This window comes from Stegodyphus dumicola, chromosome 3 (genome assembly GCF_044657685.1).
Source record: "Stegodyphus dumicola isolate Sdum_Otavi_A_Nest chromosome 3, ASM4465768v1".
Taxonomy (NCBI): domain Eukaryota; kingdom Metazoa; phylum Arthropoda; class Arachnida; order Araneae; family Eresidae; genus Stegodyphus; species Stegodyphus dumicola.
This window is the reverse complement of record NC_140770.1, coordinates 228,616,991-228,632,736: the sequence shown is the minus strand read 5'-3', so window position 1 is coordinate 228,632,736 and position 15,746 is coordinate 228,616,991. Positions and strand designations below refer to the sequence as shown.

Sequence of the window (15,746 nt, the reverse complement as noted above, 5' to 3'; positions counted from 1 at the left end):
TTAACGACTTGATTTAGTGGCGTTGAATGTTTCTAGTCATTTAGCTTTGTCTCGCCGGTTTTCGACAAACAGAGCCTTAGTTAAATTGTGTTGGAATAAAAGGTCCTTCTCCTGATTTTGGTTTGTTTCACAAAGCTGAAAGATAATTCTTCAATAGTCTTTTTTAAAGTCGATAGAGTATGCTCCGTAAGAGAATTAGACACTTTATAAGATTATTGGCCAGTTTTACATGTAACTGAACCATCTTTTGAAAGGTAGTATTTTTAACAAAACCAGAAAATGAATGTTTCATAAATTATTGTAATAATAATTTACGGTATAAAATCAAAATATATTTACATCGAAGTAATTAAAAAATCTATACTAAGAGTTTAGCTAGAGAAAAAGTACAGCTACATCTTGTAAAAAGAATAGAGACAAAAGTGACTAGTGACTCTTTTTACATTTCTGTAAAAAGAGTCTTGTTATAATAATACTGATTTAACTGCTCCATCTAAAACTACTAAAAATGACAAAAATACGTTATTTCCCCAACTTTTAAGCGGATAAAGACAAAAATTGAGAACTAATTTGGTGTACTGACTTGTTGAAAATTTCTAATGTAGAGATTATACACAAAAGAATAATTCTGTTCAAAAATGAGTAATGTATTTATTTCCCATTTTACACGTGCACAATCCACACTTATACTGCCATAGGGCAACTGTCATCTAGCAGTTTACTTCTTCTACGTACTTTAGAGTCTGTTTCAAAGACGGCACTGTAGCAGGAGGCCTTCAGTGTCTTCCATTTTCAGATGTACAAATCTATGATTACATTGCAGCGAGAGTTTTGTGCATGTTTTAAAACTGCATCAGCTCATTCTTCAGATGTCAGTTTTCCCTTGCAGTGTTCCACGAGAAAGTGCGCGTCTTTTTTTTTTCTTGCTTGAAGCGACTATGGCTGTTTTGAATGTGTTCAAAACTGCTTATTGCCTCAAATGATTAGCAGCTATGACGATTATATTCTCCAATTGGATGCAGCGTATTCAGTTTCAAGGGAAAGCGAGAGTGCTTCTCAATTGTTTTCTTCAACAATGGTGAATCAAACTCACTATAGCACTTTGCCGCCCCATTTGCCTGAGTTTAGCATTCTGTGAAATCCGAGTATATTTGTGAATCGTTTAAATGTGTTTTTGATCTGTATTGCGCACATTAAAGAATTGTAATTAACACACGAGAAGCTTGGTAGTAGCTGTTGTTGTGGTGCATGAAAAGTGAGAAGAACGTTATTTATTAACTTTTAAAACAACACTTTTTTTAAGTGGATGCCCTGTAGTTACACACGACACACCTAAGCAATGTCTCAATGGTCTAACTATCGGGATTGCTGACCATTATGCTTCATAATAAAGTATGACGTATTGTATCACCTGAAAGTGTTGATGTGGATCCACTTTGAGAAAAAGTTAGTCATAAGCAAATACGAATCGTGTTTATTCTTATCTGATTTCTGTCTTTAAATTTAAAAAGAAGCTTTTAGATAACAACACAGATGTTCATGACGTATGATGCTCTGACCTCAGAATTTTCAATCTAATTATGCATTCAGTAAAAATCGCACTTTAAATCTTGAAATTGTGTGTACTGATTAAGGCACTTACTGGAAGTTATAAGACTCTCCCACTGTAGATAAATTAACAACGCAAAGAAGAAAGAAACTGTGCTCTCAAAATTTAGTACTCCTTTAAGTAGCATTAAGACTGCTAAATCATGAACAAGTTATTGCACTTAAGTAGTTTTTAACAGCTATTTTAAGCTACATAAGAAGAAAGGTAAAATTATGGTATTCTTTACTGTAGCTTCCTAATAATATCTCTATTAATTCAAGCACAATGCCTTAATTGTTTAGATTAGTTGCTTTAAGCTGCGTAAATTAATGGTGATTACTCACGCAGCGATAGTGTTTCACTTTCAGTAAAGCATTGAAAAATTTACATGAAACAATTAAAACTTTATTGCAAAATAATCTTTGCATTAAAATAGTATTTTGCTCACTACCAGGCTAACCTTACCGATGAATATATTTAAGTTAGGCTAGGCTAAATTAAGCTGAATAATTTAGGCATATTAGACGCATTTTTGCCGACCAATATTTCTAGTTAATAATGGTTCATTAGAGTTTACGTAATCATAAAGTGCACACCATATTTCAGAAAATGAACTGTTGTGTTATGTGCATGTGCAAAAGAGTTAAAGGCTAAAATTATTCTCGCACTGAATTTCTGACAAATTTTCCGTCGCAACAAAGATAAATGCCCAAAACGTGTATGGAAATAACTCATGAAAGACATTGTAAATGCAGAGAAAATCTATTCGCGTACTTCTTTTACGTTATTTGACATATAAAAAAACTGCAAAAAAATTAACTTATATTAATATCTAAGTTAGTTAACTTATATTAGTATGGTAATTACTTTTCAAAACAAGAATTACAAAAAAGACTTTTATGTTAAAGAATTTGTACTCTTTAAAATAGTTCTTGAAGAAATGAATGAAGAACATAATTAACTTTGTTATGTCTTCAAAAGTGTACAAATTATTCTGAATGTCTTTAAGTTTAACCTGATGATCTAAACATATCTAAAACAGGCGTTGCATATATGGTCAAATGCACAAATTATTGGTGAGAATATGAAAAATTCTCCTTCGTATTCGATTAAAGTGCATGGAAATTGACAAGATGACAGTAACTGATGGTTTGCGATGAGATGGAGACTAATCTTTCTCGCATCGTTACAACAATCACATGCATTGTTATTGATAATAAGTTGTATTATTATGTCTGCACAGACTGGAATGCAGATTTTGGAAACATAGTTAAAAAACAACTGGATTTATGTGTATGTTTCAAGTTAATTCTATATTAATTTGTTCAATCAGACGAGAAATATATGATTAAATTGTGATAGATTTTGAAGCAAAACATACATGTTTTCTGCTATGGCTTGGCTGTTAGCAGAAATATATTTTTCATTTTGATGAGGTAGATTTTAGTTAATAATAACTCATTAAGACAATAGAGGAAAGAGCGTAACGTTTGCTCTGAAATAGTGATGTTCTGTATCAGTGCAGTGGTGAAGAAAACCATTGAATCTGTATCGTATTATCTTTGTCGCAGACTTTTGATATCTTGAATATAATGTCTGTATCTATGTTATCGTTAATGCAAGATATAATTTACGGATTCAGTTTTTTAACCGAACGGCATTCGGTGAGGAAATGGGAAACTTCAGAAATAGGGACAACTAATTTTATGAACGGGGAATTTAGGTAATGGAAAATACTGATTTTGAGGTACGTGAAATACACATAGGTTTAAGTATTGGCTCACAAAAATACCGTTGCTAGAATGATATACGGGAATCACATCAGAACTACTGAAAGCAAAGTCCTTATTCGATGACGATGATTAATATGAGACGATAATACTTTATGGGCAGAATCATTCGTAATATAAGAAAAAATTTAGATAGTATGCCTGGTTTTTAAAAAATCCGGTCTATATCCAATTGATAAAATATATTACACCTTTATACTTATATATTAAAGGTACAGTATATACTTTAGGTACAGTATAGACTTCCGTCTATACTGTACCTTAAAGACACGAGAAGCATATACAAACCCCTACAGCCTTCGAAGATTCTATTTTGGGATATACTTTTGCCATTCCAAGACTGAGGTGGTGAAGCAGTAAACAAGATTCATTAATAGCAACTGAACACATAATGGCAGATTTTGAACAAGTAGAGCACTGATCACATATAATAAAATTATCTTAAATTATGCCAGAAATTTATGGGCGAGAGTTTTATGTCAAAGTAAAACATTCAATAATCGATTCGTGTTTGATGAAACTCATCGCACTTTGGTTATTGAAGCAAATTGCATTTCTGACTAAAACTATCAATTATTTTGTTCTCGTTACTTTGATAAAATGTCGAAGAGCCTAGTGAACTAAGTAGCGACTTATCGCTGTCACTAATAAGCACTTACAACGTAGTCTCGAGAAGGGTTAAAATAACCTTTTTTCTCTCAAAGAAATGATAACAGTTGGCCCCTTCTCGGGCTTACAGGATGCCTCCAGTCTGGATTTTAAATCAGGATAAGAAAATAAAAAACTAAAACAGACATAACCGAAGCTAGACACAAATATCTCACATAGTTTCCCCTTAAATTAAACTAGCCGGCGGCTGTCAAAAGGCACGTACAATACAGCCGAGCGTAATACATTCAAGAATAAAGTAGCCAGAAGGCAAACACTCGCCACTAAGCACGCTCTTTAGAAATAAGTTGAACTTCCTTTTACTAATACTTCTAACTCATTTGCATTCAACGTGATTCTAAAAAACTCATTCTGGTAGGAAGTAGTAAGTGGGAAACAAGAACTGAAAGGAAAGGGTTTCAAAATTAAAAATAACTGTTATAAAATTAACATACACCTTACAATTTGCAACGAAGGAGCCCTGTAACCATGCACTCTTAATTATTTGTAATGTGCACGATTTATGGCACTTTAAATGCCATTAAGCAATCCGAAAGTTTCGCTTACGTATTTCATTGTATTTATTTAACGTGTAAATTATATATCAATGGTAGAGGGATATTGCTGTTTTTAAAAATCAGTAAATATAATAGTAAATGAAATTTTCTTAACACGCTTTAAGCGGTTGACAAAATGACATGAATTTTAAGAACAAAACTTTTTTAGGTAATCATAAGAAGCATAGAAAGAAGTAGCATTTCAGAAAATTATCAGCAATCATCAGTTATGAGCCCACCAGCGGCCGAGCGGTAAAGACGCTGAACACTGGTAGTTCGGTCTGAGGTTCGAATCCCGCGAACGGGCTGGCTGCATGGGCGTTTTCGTGGTTTTCCCCATGTGTAACGTGTATACGAGCCAGTTTCCCTTAGAAAGTCCTCCACGAAGGCATCCCTCCCTTTAGGCAGATAGCCCTCGTGTGCTTTGCCATAACTGAATAATCCACTAATCCATCAGTTATGAACTGCTGTCCGAAGCTGAAAATTTAATGAGTACGGATAAGATGCCTGCTGATGCTTATTATTTCCAGCTGACATTTCATATTAAATTATTGCAAAAGTAATTGGAAAGCTGGATGTCAAACATTTTCTATACCGTTTTTTTGATAGATGCTAAATTGAGTTACATCAGTAGAGAGAGGGGAAAGCAAAATAATTTCATTTCGCTTGGAATTTCAGCATGGCTTGAATAAAATTGCAATTTAAAGTTGACACAGAGCAATTTAAAGTGAGGCAATTTAAAGTTGTTCTTGAAAACATTGTGGTAAATGTCTGATTTCGGAATAAGGAGTTACACTGATACACTTTATTGAAAGACATACATTGATTTATTTGTTGTAATCTGCTAAATGGAAAATGATTAATTTTTAAAATGCTGAAATAATTTAGCTAATTATTATTTTCATGTGGGAACAGATAGTTAGACAGAATTAGTCATAAAATTATGAAACATTTTAAAAGTTATAACGAACAAACTACACAGTCGATATCAAATTTTATTATACTGAAATAAAGGTAAACACTCGTAATTCCCCCTCGCACTACATATTTCAAAACCTCTTTTTGTATCCACCTTTGTTAACATCGCAAGCTTATACGGCCTTCCATTTCGTTTCACATACTTGTCAGCAAGTTGCGGTCGTAAACAGCCATGACATCGGGAATATAATTGCAAAAAATTGATGATTAGTTGAGGAGGCACAAAGACAGTATCCTTAAGAAACCACTAATAGAAAAAAGGATTAAATTGGAAAATTGAGATGGTCAGCTTCATACCCTCTTATTATCATAAAGCATCATCTTTATGTCCTGCGTGTCCTATCCGCCTTAGTGGTAAATTTTGATTGCTAAATTTTCTCGTTCTTTTCCTTGTTTTAATCATTTAAGACAAAGCACAATAAAGTAATTAAAGTTAATTAGGAAGTATGTCTTTTTTTAATGAAGTCTGGATTTTCTAATGAAAACTGAATCTTACTCACATTACGCATGTACAAAACGAAAAAAATGTCTGTACAGCTCTAAAGCTCAAATTCACGGATCAACTAAATTTTATCATGTACATGTTTAATATTTTACCATCTAATTATCTAGTTTAGAAATATGAGTTAAAAAAACAAAGATAAAAAAATATATAAGATTTTTGCAAATGTTTCAAATAAGAGCATTGGTCAGACACACATAAACAAATCAAGTTGGACCCAAAAAGGAAGTAGACGATCTGTTGTATACTAAACCCCAGAAACTGTTATTAAGATAACTTATTTTAAAGTTAAAAGCATGTATTAGGTAAATTAAAGATCGTTTTCTAAAGAGAGCTTACAAACTTATTTTGCAATTGCATCTTATGATAAGTGAGAACCCATTTTAAATGCTCTCTCTTCTCGCGATTTATGCATTCAAATTTCTTCTTGAGCTCTGTACTCACTTCACAATTTGGCCGTTTACGTTAGTGAGGAAATACCCGTTAGTTTTCTTATAGTAGAGAGTCGTGAATTTTTGATACTGGTAGAAAACCGTGAACTCTCGCTAAACATGTAAATGATGAATCATAACCTCGTGACGCACTCTAGATGTCTTATTAGAATGAGTGTTTCTTGATTTCCATGTATACAAAAGCCATCCAGAAAACAACACTCATATTCACTGCGTTTGAAAATAAATTCCACTATCACTCCTTTTTAGACCAAAGGGGCGTTGCCTCTAAAGGACTATTGTTTTTGCGATTTTGCGTCGGAACCCTATAAACGGTGTATCACTTTTCAAATCGTTGCCACCAAATACTATCGCCTTGTATTATATTTGAAGAAATTAAATAATGAAGAATCTGCATAAATGCATGTATGTTTCTCGCATTGTGATAAAACAACGGTACCTACATCCATCCAGTTTTGAATGACGTAATCCTACTGCGAATATGGGCATCTGAAAGCTCAAATTTGAAATTTGGAATTTGTTTTATTATCGATTTCATATTTTGTAAAACTTAACGAATTTTTGATTAACAAACGCAACGATTTAAAAGCGAGCAATGGCAACCCTCTTCAGGATAAAAAAAAAAAAAAAAAAAAAAAAAAAAAAAGGAAAAAAAGAAAAAAACTTAAGCGGGCGGAACTGTGTATCGGAAATTCTGAAGATATGCTTATTTTAAAATTATTTTGTGAGATTGCTGTTGCACTGAATTTTGTGGTTAACATGATATTTAATAAATAAAAGTAACACACTGTAGAATTATCCACTGTGTAATTCTCAGTTGAAAGTGAAGAATTTTAAGAACTAGTAAGCGAATACTCGCTTGAGTTCGTGAAACACTAAAAAACTTGGAAAAGGTTAAAAGACCCTTTATTATTCAAATAAGATTTAACAGAACTCCGACGTGGAGTTGTACAATAAAGCCGACACTCGGGCTTCAACTTAAGAGACTAAGAATTAAACTAAACTAATCTTAAACTAAAAAGAGATATTGCCGAAGCTAACAAGATTATAACAGACTTAACGATAATTCACTGCGAAGCTATCAAGGGCTTAAGTACGGCCGAGCGTAATAATTGCTTACGAGAGAGTAGCCTAAAAAGGCAGACGCGTGCAAGCCAGAATATCTGGTATTTCTCTCTCTGAGACAGTAGAAATTCGCGGTTAAATACCGCTTTTTCTCATTAGCCTTCAGACGTGATTCTAAAACTACGTTCTGGCCGGAAGTGGTAAGTTGAAATTAAGAAGCGATAGGACAGGAAGTTGAACTCAAAATTTAACTGTTAATAAAATTAACATAGTCCTTACAACACAAAACGTTAAAAAACGCCCCTTTAGACGTAATTTAAAATCTGAAATCTTTTAGATTTTTTTTTCGTAATTTCATAATCCAACATTCTCTTAAATAGATGTATATTTTTCATTTCTCAATTATAATACGCAACAGAAAGGGACTGTTTTGTATATAAAAATAAATATCTTTTACCGCCCTGGAATGGTTGGTGGCAGCAATGATTTGAAGCAATATACGCTGCTGCGTAATCATTAAACCGTACACAAATGCTAAATTGACGAGAACACTAATTTTCTACTGCAACAAACTTTGGAACAGTAGAAATAGGGTAAATTCAAAGATTAAAAGTATATCTTACTGTTATGAACAGTAGAACAAACTTCTTAAGTTATCAGTGACGTTGTAAATATGATATTAGTAAACAAGTATCAAAGTTTACAAAAGAAAGAAATAATCCAGGAAGACAAATTCATATTGAAAAACATCTAGTATTCGATACTAAATGAAGAACTAGGTGAGCAATTCATATGGTAAACAACATCGACTTTTAACTATTCGTTTACTATGCTAGGGAATTTGCCTTTAGAGGTAACTGTTACTAAAAGAATTCGATTGTGTATTGTTTTTGAATATTTACTATAAAAATGAATATAAAAATAATAATATTTTTATGACATTTATCAGTTAGAGCATGTGCATCTATAAAGTTGCCAATGGACATCGAATTTTTTTCAAAAATAAATTTGAAATGTTCTTGGCGTGAAGAATTCTTGCCCTAAAAATAATTATTTCTCACTCCAAGTGACCAGCTTTCAAAAATAAGCCAGAAAATCTAAGTGAATGTTCTATTGCAATATCTACAATACTGAAGCTGCTATATGAGATGCAAAAACCCGATTACGTTGTTAATGTACAACGCTGCAAACGTTAGTTCTTCGCTCAAATACACTTGCCCTGTAACATATGAGTTTTTTGTCTGTATTGTTAATTTTTCTTACGCTGTTTTATTTAAAAAAATATTCATTTAGAAAAATATTTTTAGGAGGGAATAACTTATATATTAAGGAAAAATTTTATATATTAAGGGGATAGCGCAATAAACAACATTATAAGAATATTTTGAAAGGAAACTCGTTTCTAAAAATACTTTTAAGTGAATAGCGGAAAATGAAAATAATATTTTAAGAATGCTCGTTCGCACCGTTTTTGCAGCTTTTCTGCGCGCTACGTATATCACAAAAATTTTGAAGTTTATTTAGTTAAATAGTTCTACTTAACATCAGAATTCCGAAAATGAATCAAGAAACATTAAAAATAGAAAATTAATTCCATAAAATGTTGTTTCCCTTGACACGTGATTGTCATCTATTGCTTTCTTTCATGTTTGACTTTTCCTCGTTCACCTTTATGGACTGCAAGCATTTCACTTTGATTTCGCTATTAAAATTGTGTATAGCCATTTTTCATTTTTTTAATTTTAAGTAAGTGATATATAGAAACAATTTTTTTGGCCCTTGGACTTTTTTTTTTTTTTTTTTTGTGTGTGTGTGGATATTTAATTAATTATTAGCTTATTTCTGATTTGTCATTAAAATTATAATGTTTGATTTGATTTTGTTTCTATAACTGTGATTTTTCATTATGTTTTTCATACACTTTATAAATAAGTAAATAAGAGCTTCATTCCGTTGATGGACATTACGGACTAATTTTGTTCTTGATTATGTTTATTTTTCAGAAGCATAGGAAAGATGTTAGCAACTTTGACAAACAGTTTACTAGTGAGAAGACAGATCTAACTCCGACAGACAAGTTGTTCATGATGAATCTTGATCAGACAGAATTTTTTGGATTCTCCTTCCTCAACCCTGAATTCGTGCAGCATGTTTAAATGTCACGAATTTCAGATAAAAGAAGTATCTCTTAAGAAAATTTCTCGAAATGGATCTCAGGAAAACGTCAGGCAATATTTTTCTTCTGCTAGAATTAAGCGGAAATTTGACACAGCATAAATTTGCTGAATTTAGATGGTGCTTCATTTAAGCTCAATATGAGTGCAATACTTAAAAACATATTAGTTTGTTTTTGTTAAGATAAACTCGGCATCGTTTTCATTCATTTAAACACTGTATTGGAATACTTTTTTTAATAAAAATATGCGGAATTTGTAGAAACAAATTAAATTACTACATACGTGAGCTTATGTACAGAAATTATAATCCTAGTTTTAATTTATATTGAAAAGTAATTTAGAAATAACAAAATGTAAAGGACTTAATTTGTGTAATATTTTTAGATCTAAAATTTAAATAAAACATAAGCTAGCAGAAACGTTACAATAAAAATATTTTTAGTTCAATATGCTTTATTTAATAAGACTAATATTTACTTTAGCGAAAATCTGTGCAATTTCAGTTGGCTAATTGAGAGATTTTCGTAATTTACTTTTAAATATTATTTATCTTATATATCTGATTTCACATAGTTGGATATGGAGACTTCTTGTCATTGATAGTACATGCAATTCTGATTATTTTCTACGAAAAGGAACTACTCCTAAAACGACAGAACCTTTATAATTGTATTTCAAAGAGAGTTCTAAATAAATTATCATTATTAAAAATTACACTCTTTTCAAAATTAATTATTAGAAGTATTTAGTTCTGGAGTAAAATCCCTTTTTAAATGCAAATAAAAACTTTCTGTAAAATTTAGCTATTAAAATTAAAATCTATGAAATATAATATGAAATTTGTAACACGTTTTTGGATTGATGTTAAGTATCTTAACGATTCAGATAATCTACAGAAAAATAGGTTAGCATTAGTAAACTTTAATTTTCACAACGTTTCGGGAAATTTTCTTTAAGAGTTTTAAAAGCAGCTCAAAGGACAGAGAAGAATCATCAAGACTTTTCCAACGTTCGTGCAGCTTTCTCTTTGTACATTCATTCTTATACGCAGCTGTATTTTCAATGAGCATGTCACTATTTAAGAGTTTATACTTTATTAAGAATGAATGATTGCATGTGGAATATTGATGTCTAAAATGTTATCCAATGAATGTAAATTTTTTTCATCATTTAACCTGAAGGCAGCTGACAAGATATATCATTTTTTAAACTACTGGTGTCTTTAAAGTAGTAGAGTAATTTAATCTTATAGAAGAAACGCTGATTTTGAAACGAAATCAGTGCGCATGAAAATGCAACACATGTGGGAGTTTATGAGAAGGATTTGTAAAAAATACAATGTGGCAATGCATTTTCATGTGATCGTGAAAATTGTGTGAACCAGTCTCTGTGACAATTAATTATCACATACTTATGTGCAACATTAAAATTATGTATATAGATACGTAATGTGTATGTAAGGAATTTAGTTCTTTATTAAAAACGTGTTTCATTCCAAATTGAAAATAAGCAAATGAATTAAATGATATAAACAAATAAAATAAATAAATGAATAAATAAAGTAAAAAGTCATCAAATAAGAGAAAATAGAGCCTTATATTTCTAACATTTTAAAACATTGTAAACTCATTAACTGCTGTTGTTTTTAACATGTCGTTTCAAACATAAAACAGAAACTTACAGGTATCTTTCAATACTGTTCTTAATCACACGTTTCCAATATGAATATAAAATATTGTTTAGTGAAATAAGCATATAGAATGGAAATTAAGCCTTAAAGGAAATATTTTACTTTAAATTTATGTCTAGAGGCCTACCATATTCATTGCCGCGGCAACCAGTTTGTTATTATCACTATTTTTACCCCTAAATCATAGGTACTTTTCAACATTTATATGGAATATCTTAATTTGTGTCGAAGTCTAGTGTAAGCAATGAATCTTATTATGAAAATTGAGGTTAGGATATGCTTGTAGGATTCCCCAAAAAGCAAATGTTTGCTTGTCCGTGATTTTGTGGAGTATATATTTTATGGTTTTAGGAGAGATTTATATAACATTTTTTACAGATATTAGGAAGAAGAAGAATTTCATTGGTATTTCATGAAGTTTATACCTTCAGCTGGAATAAACGATGCGGGGCATTCTTGAACGAGCATAATTAAAACTTGATTACCATTCGGACTTTTTTTGGTGGTAGTTGGTGCCTATGCGTAAGCCCCTTCATGAGTTTGTGTTTAAAATTTAACATTAAACAGGTTGTGTAAGTGTATCGCAGGCAATAAATGTTTGTGACGGCTTAAAACTGGTTTACGTTCTTTGGTACACCTTATAATTCGGAAACAGAAAGATATTTGTTTTCAACTTTTGAAGAACAAAAACAAGCGTATTTTCTAAGCTAAAACGTAGCGATGTTTCAATAAAGGTGCGAAGAATATGCCAAAATATTGCTGCAAGTTAGAGAATGAATTGTTATATTATAGCAATACTACCAGAACTATTGTATTTTTAATATATGTTAAAAAGTATGTGATAAGATTAAACACTCCAGTGGTTTTTAAACTGTTGATTTACAATTCAGAACAATGCATTCATTTTTTATGACTTGCAACGACATATTTATCGGGTAAATGTCATTAAACAAAATATTTCTCATCTATCAGAATAAGTTTCAATATTTGGAATTAAGCGTTTGGGAATCACAACACTCTCTTTTATTTTTTGCACTCTAAAATACCAGATTTGGCATTACGTATGATGCAATTATGTTTCATTATATTAATTATTAAACAAAAGCATCTTTGTTTACCTTAGCAGTTTTATATCCCTGTGGTGCCTTCTCCTTGATTGGCGAACATGTTAGTGTTCCAGACACTAGTTAGCAGTATTATAATTTTTAAAATCCGGCAATTGATGTCTGACATTAATGTCGATTTTTCAAAATTTTATTGCAGATGTAATAGATTATTTACTGATAATCACATAAGCAAAATTATCATTCTGCCTTTTAGTAATTTGTACAGTGCATATTTATTTTATTCATAAGTTTAGTATGATTTGGGTAGTAACATTAAATTGAGAAGCCTACGTTGGTGCCACAGTTTTAATTCTTATATAGAGGTACATACGCCAAATAAAACATTTGATTCAAATGACAAAAAAATTACAGTTCACAAAATTCAAATAAATTAAAATCATTAAACGCTCATTAGCTTTCCTGAAGAGTATTGGTTTACAAAAGATGCAAGCCCAACTATGAATGTAAGTTTACTCTTTATTGTACTTAGATTTTAGAAATAAGAACCTTCTATTCATCATCATCATCATCACCATCATCATCACCATCATCATCATCATCATCATTATCATCACAATTTGGATTAGAAATATATTTAATGTAACAGAATATTTTGTTTCAGACAAAATTTGAAATGTTTAGAATCCATTTCATTATTCTTTCTTTCTTTTTTTTTTATAAATACTTGCCACTGAAACTTAAGTCTGAAAAATTTGTAAACTGCTCACTTTAGTCATCAATACGGTTTGCTTTCAGCTGCGTTTGTTTTGAATATTTTAACAAGAAAATTTAACTATGTTTGATTAGGTGTAGCTACTGATTTCGTTCTCTTTAATATACTTTAGAAAACAGTATATTATTAGCATAATTTACTAAGCCTACATCTTTCTGTTAACAGCCTTTATAAAATTAAACAAATGAATAAAAACATAACATTAGTATTGTAGGAAATACTTTAATATATCAAAATATAAACACAACATGGTGCTTTATAATTATTATTTTTGTAGAATATTCATTGAAAATTATGTTTTGTAGCTCAGGCAGGTTTCTGGCGCAAAGTTTTCCTAACGCCAGTTTTAAAAATGGAGGATAGATCAAGCGAAAATTTCTAATTGTATGAGAGAATGAATTAAGCATAGTTAAATAATATTAGTAGTATTACATTTTGAAACTGTAACAAAATATAAATTTGTATATTGCATCAATAAGGAAATGATAAGTTTTATAACAAAACATCTTATTTGGAAAACATCGGTCTCTGAGTAGTTAATTTGGTTTCAGCTAATTCAATATTTTATTTTCCTGATTTTCCATCCTATTTCACTTCTGAATGTTTACTGATACACTTGAGGACTACTCTTAGAGATTTCTTTCTTCATACTGTAATATGCCTGAACACACATATAATTGAGTTTCAATTTTACTGTGCTTTCTTTTATACTTAAGAAGGAAGAATTACCTAGTCTTCGAAGAGAAAAATATCTCAGTGAAGATATTGTTAAAGTGCGCGCTTACAGAAAGAGATATATCTAGTCATATATTTATTAATATAGTCTCTCATATTTTTCTTACTGATGTAGAAAAGAGAGACATCACTATTCGTATTTATTTATAAAAAAAAAAACTGCACTTACTTTTACAGGCAGCCTTCTTACAAGTTGCCTTGTCATCTCATGCTATCCATGTTTTATAAGGAAAGTTTCTTTTCCAAAGAGTTCCAGTTTTGCCATTTGTTTATGTCATTGCAATGTATATTTAAAACTTTGCATCGGTATATATGTATAAACGTATTTAGATATCATTTGTATATGAAACATTAAGAAAGGTATTTGATTGAGAAATTGTATAAACAATTTTAGTTATAATTCCTGTACTGGGAAAGTAATTATTTAATTTTTCAGTATTGTAACTTATTTCAGGACAAACTTATGTGCGTCACTGAAATAATTTTGTAAAAAGAACAGTATTTATATTTATATAAAACATGATTCTGACTTGAAATCAAAATCGGCTTTATGTGATAAAATGTACAAAAAAGAGGTAAATTTGTAGTTAATTATCAGATTGTACACATTTGCTCCTGAAACGATTTCATTCGATGCAATTCCGTATACACTGAGGTTTTTCAAATCTCGAAAATATAGTGTATGCTTTAGAGCTTATGAATTGTGTGAAAATTTGAAAGCAATGTTTTCCTAAAATTCTTATAAACGTCATGTGTGTGTTCTGCTTCCAGTTTGTATTTCATTCTAACAATTTCTTCAATTTAACTGCAGACTTTCCTGATGAATAACAATTTTCGAGAACAATTTATTAGGTACCTAGTTCTGTAACAAGTGAAGGCATGCAATATTTGCTTCTACTTCTTATTTTGTGTATAAGAACTGAGTGATGTATATGTAATCACATAATGTAAATACATGTAATATAAGCTATAATATAATAAATAAAAGTTTTCTCACTCCTTACATTGATCTGAATGTTTTTAGAGTGCGAATTTATTGTTTATTTTCACATGGTCAAGAAAAACTTTTACGGTAAGAAAAGGAAATATCAAACACGGCAAAGTTAAATTTTTGTTTTACAGACAGGAGCACGATATGCGTTTGTCATCGACAATGAAATTTTCCTGTCTATAACCTTACAGGACGCTACTTCAATGTTACATTCAAAAGCACTGATAATAAGACTTAGGAACCTTTCCACAGCACCTCCTGTCGCCCTTCTTTGCACTCTCCCTATAAGCTGATATTCCAAGTTCTTCCTATGGGTAAGGCCATACGAAATCTTTAAATGTAAGCCATGAACTGCTGACGAATTCAGTAAAGTAATCCTGTAAGACAGTGGTCTTAAACTGGCAGCCCGTAAGCCGGAATCTGCCCCACAATTTCACATATCCCGTGACTACATTTCCCATAAATTAATTAGCGTTATAACGTCATTAAGTACTTTAACGAAAATTTGAAGAATACGTTAAAAAGTTTAATCATTTTCCTTACCGTTAAAAAGGAACATGACTAATGCCCCCAAAAATCTACAAATACAGATAATTAATTTACACAGAGATATAAGTTTATTAACTTGTTCAAAGTTTGAGTTACAAATTTGATTTCTTTGAATGCTTTGAGTTTTATTTGCGCTTTCATAGAAAGGTAAGTAGATACTAATTATATTGATATTTCCAAGATGA

General features: G+C 30.9%; 1 protein-coding gene across 1 annotated transcript in view; it reads left to right on the top strand.

The window, feature by feature from the left end:
* Positions 1-15,024, top strand: part of Pkc53E (Protein C kinase 53E) — a 154,695-nt gene extending 139,671 nt beyond the window's left edge. The window contains exon 16 of the mRNA XM_035349877.2: positions 9,584-15,024. Coding sequence (XP_035205768.1) covers positions 9,584-9,736 — 153 coding nt within the window. The 3' untranslated portion in view covers positions 9,737-15,024. The remainder of the gene's footprint in view (positions 1-9,583) is intronic.
* The last annotated feature ends 722 nt before the right edge of the window (positions 15,025-15,746 follow it).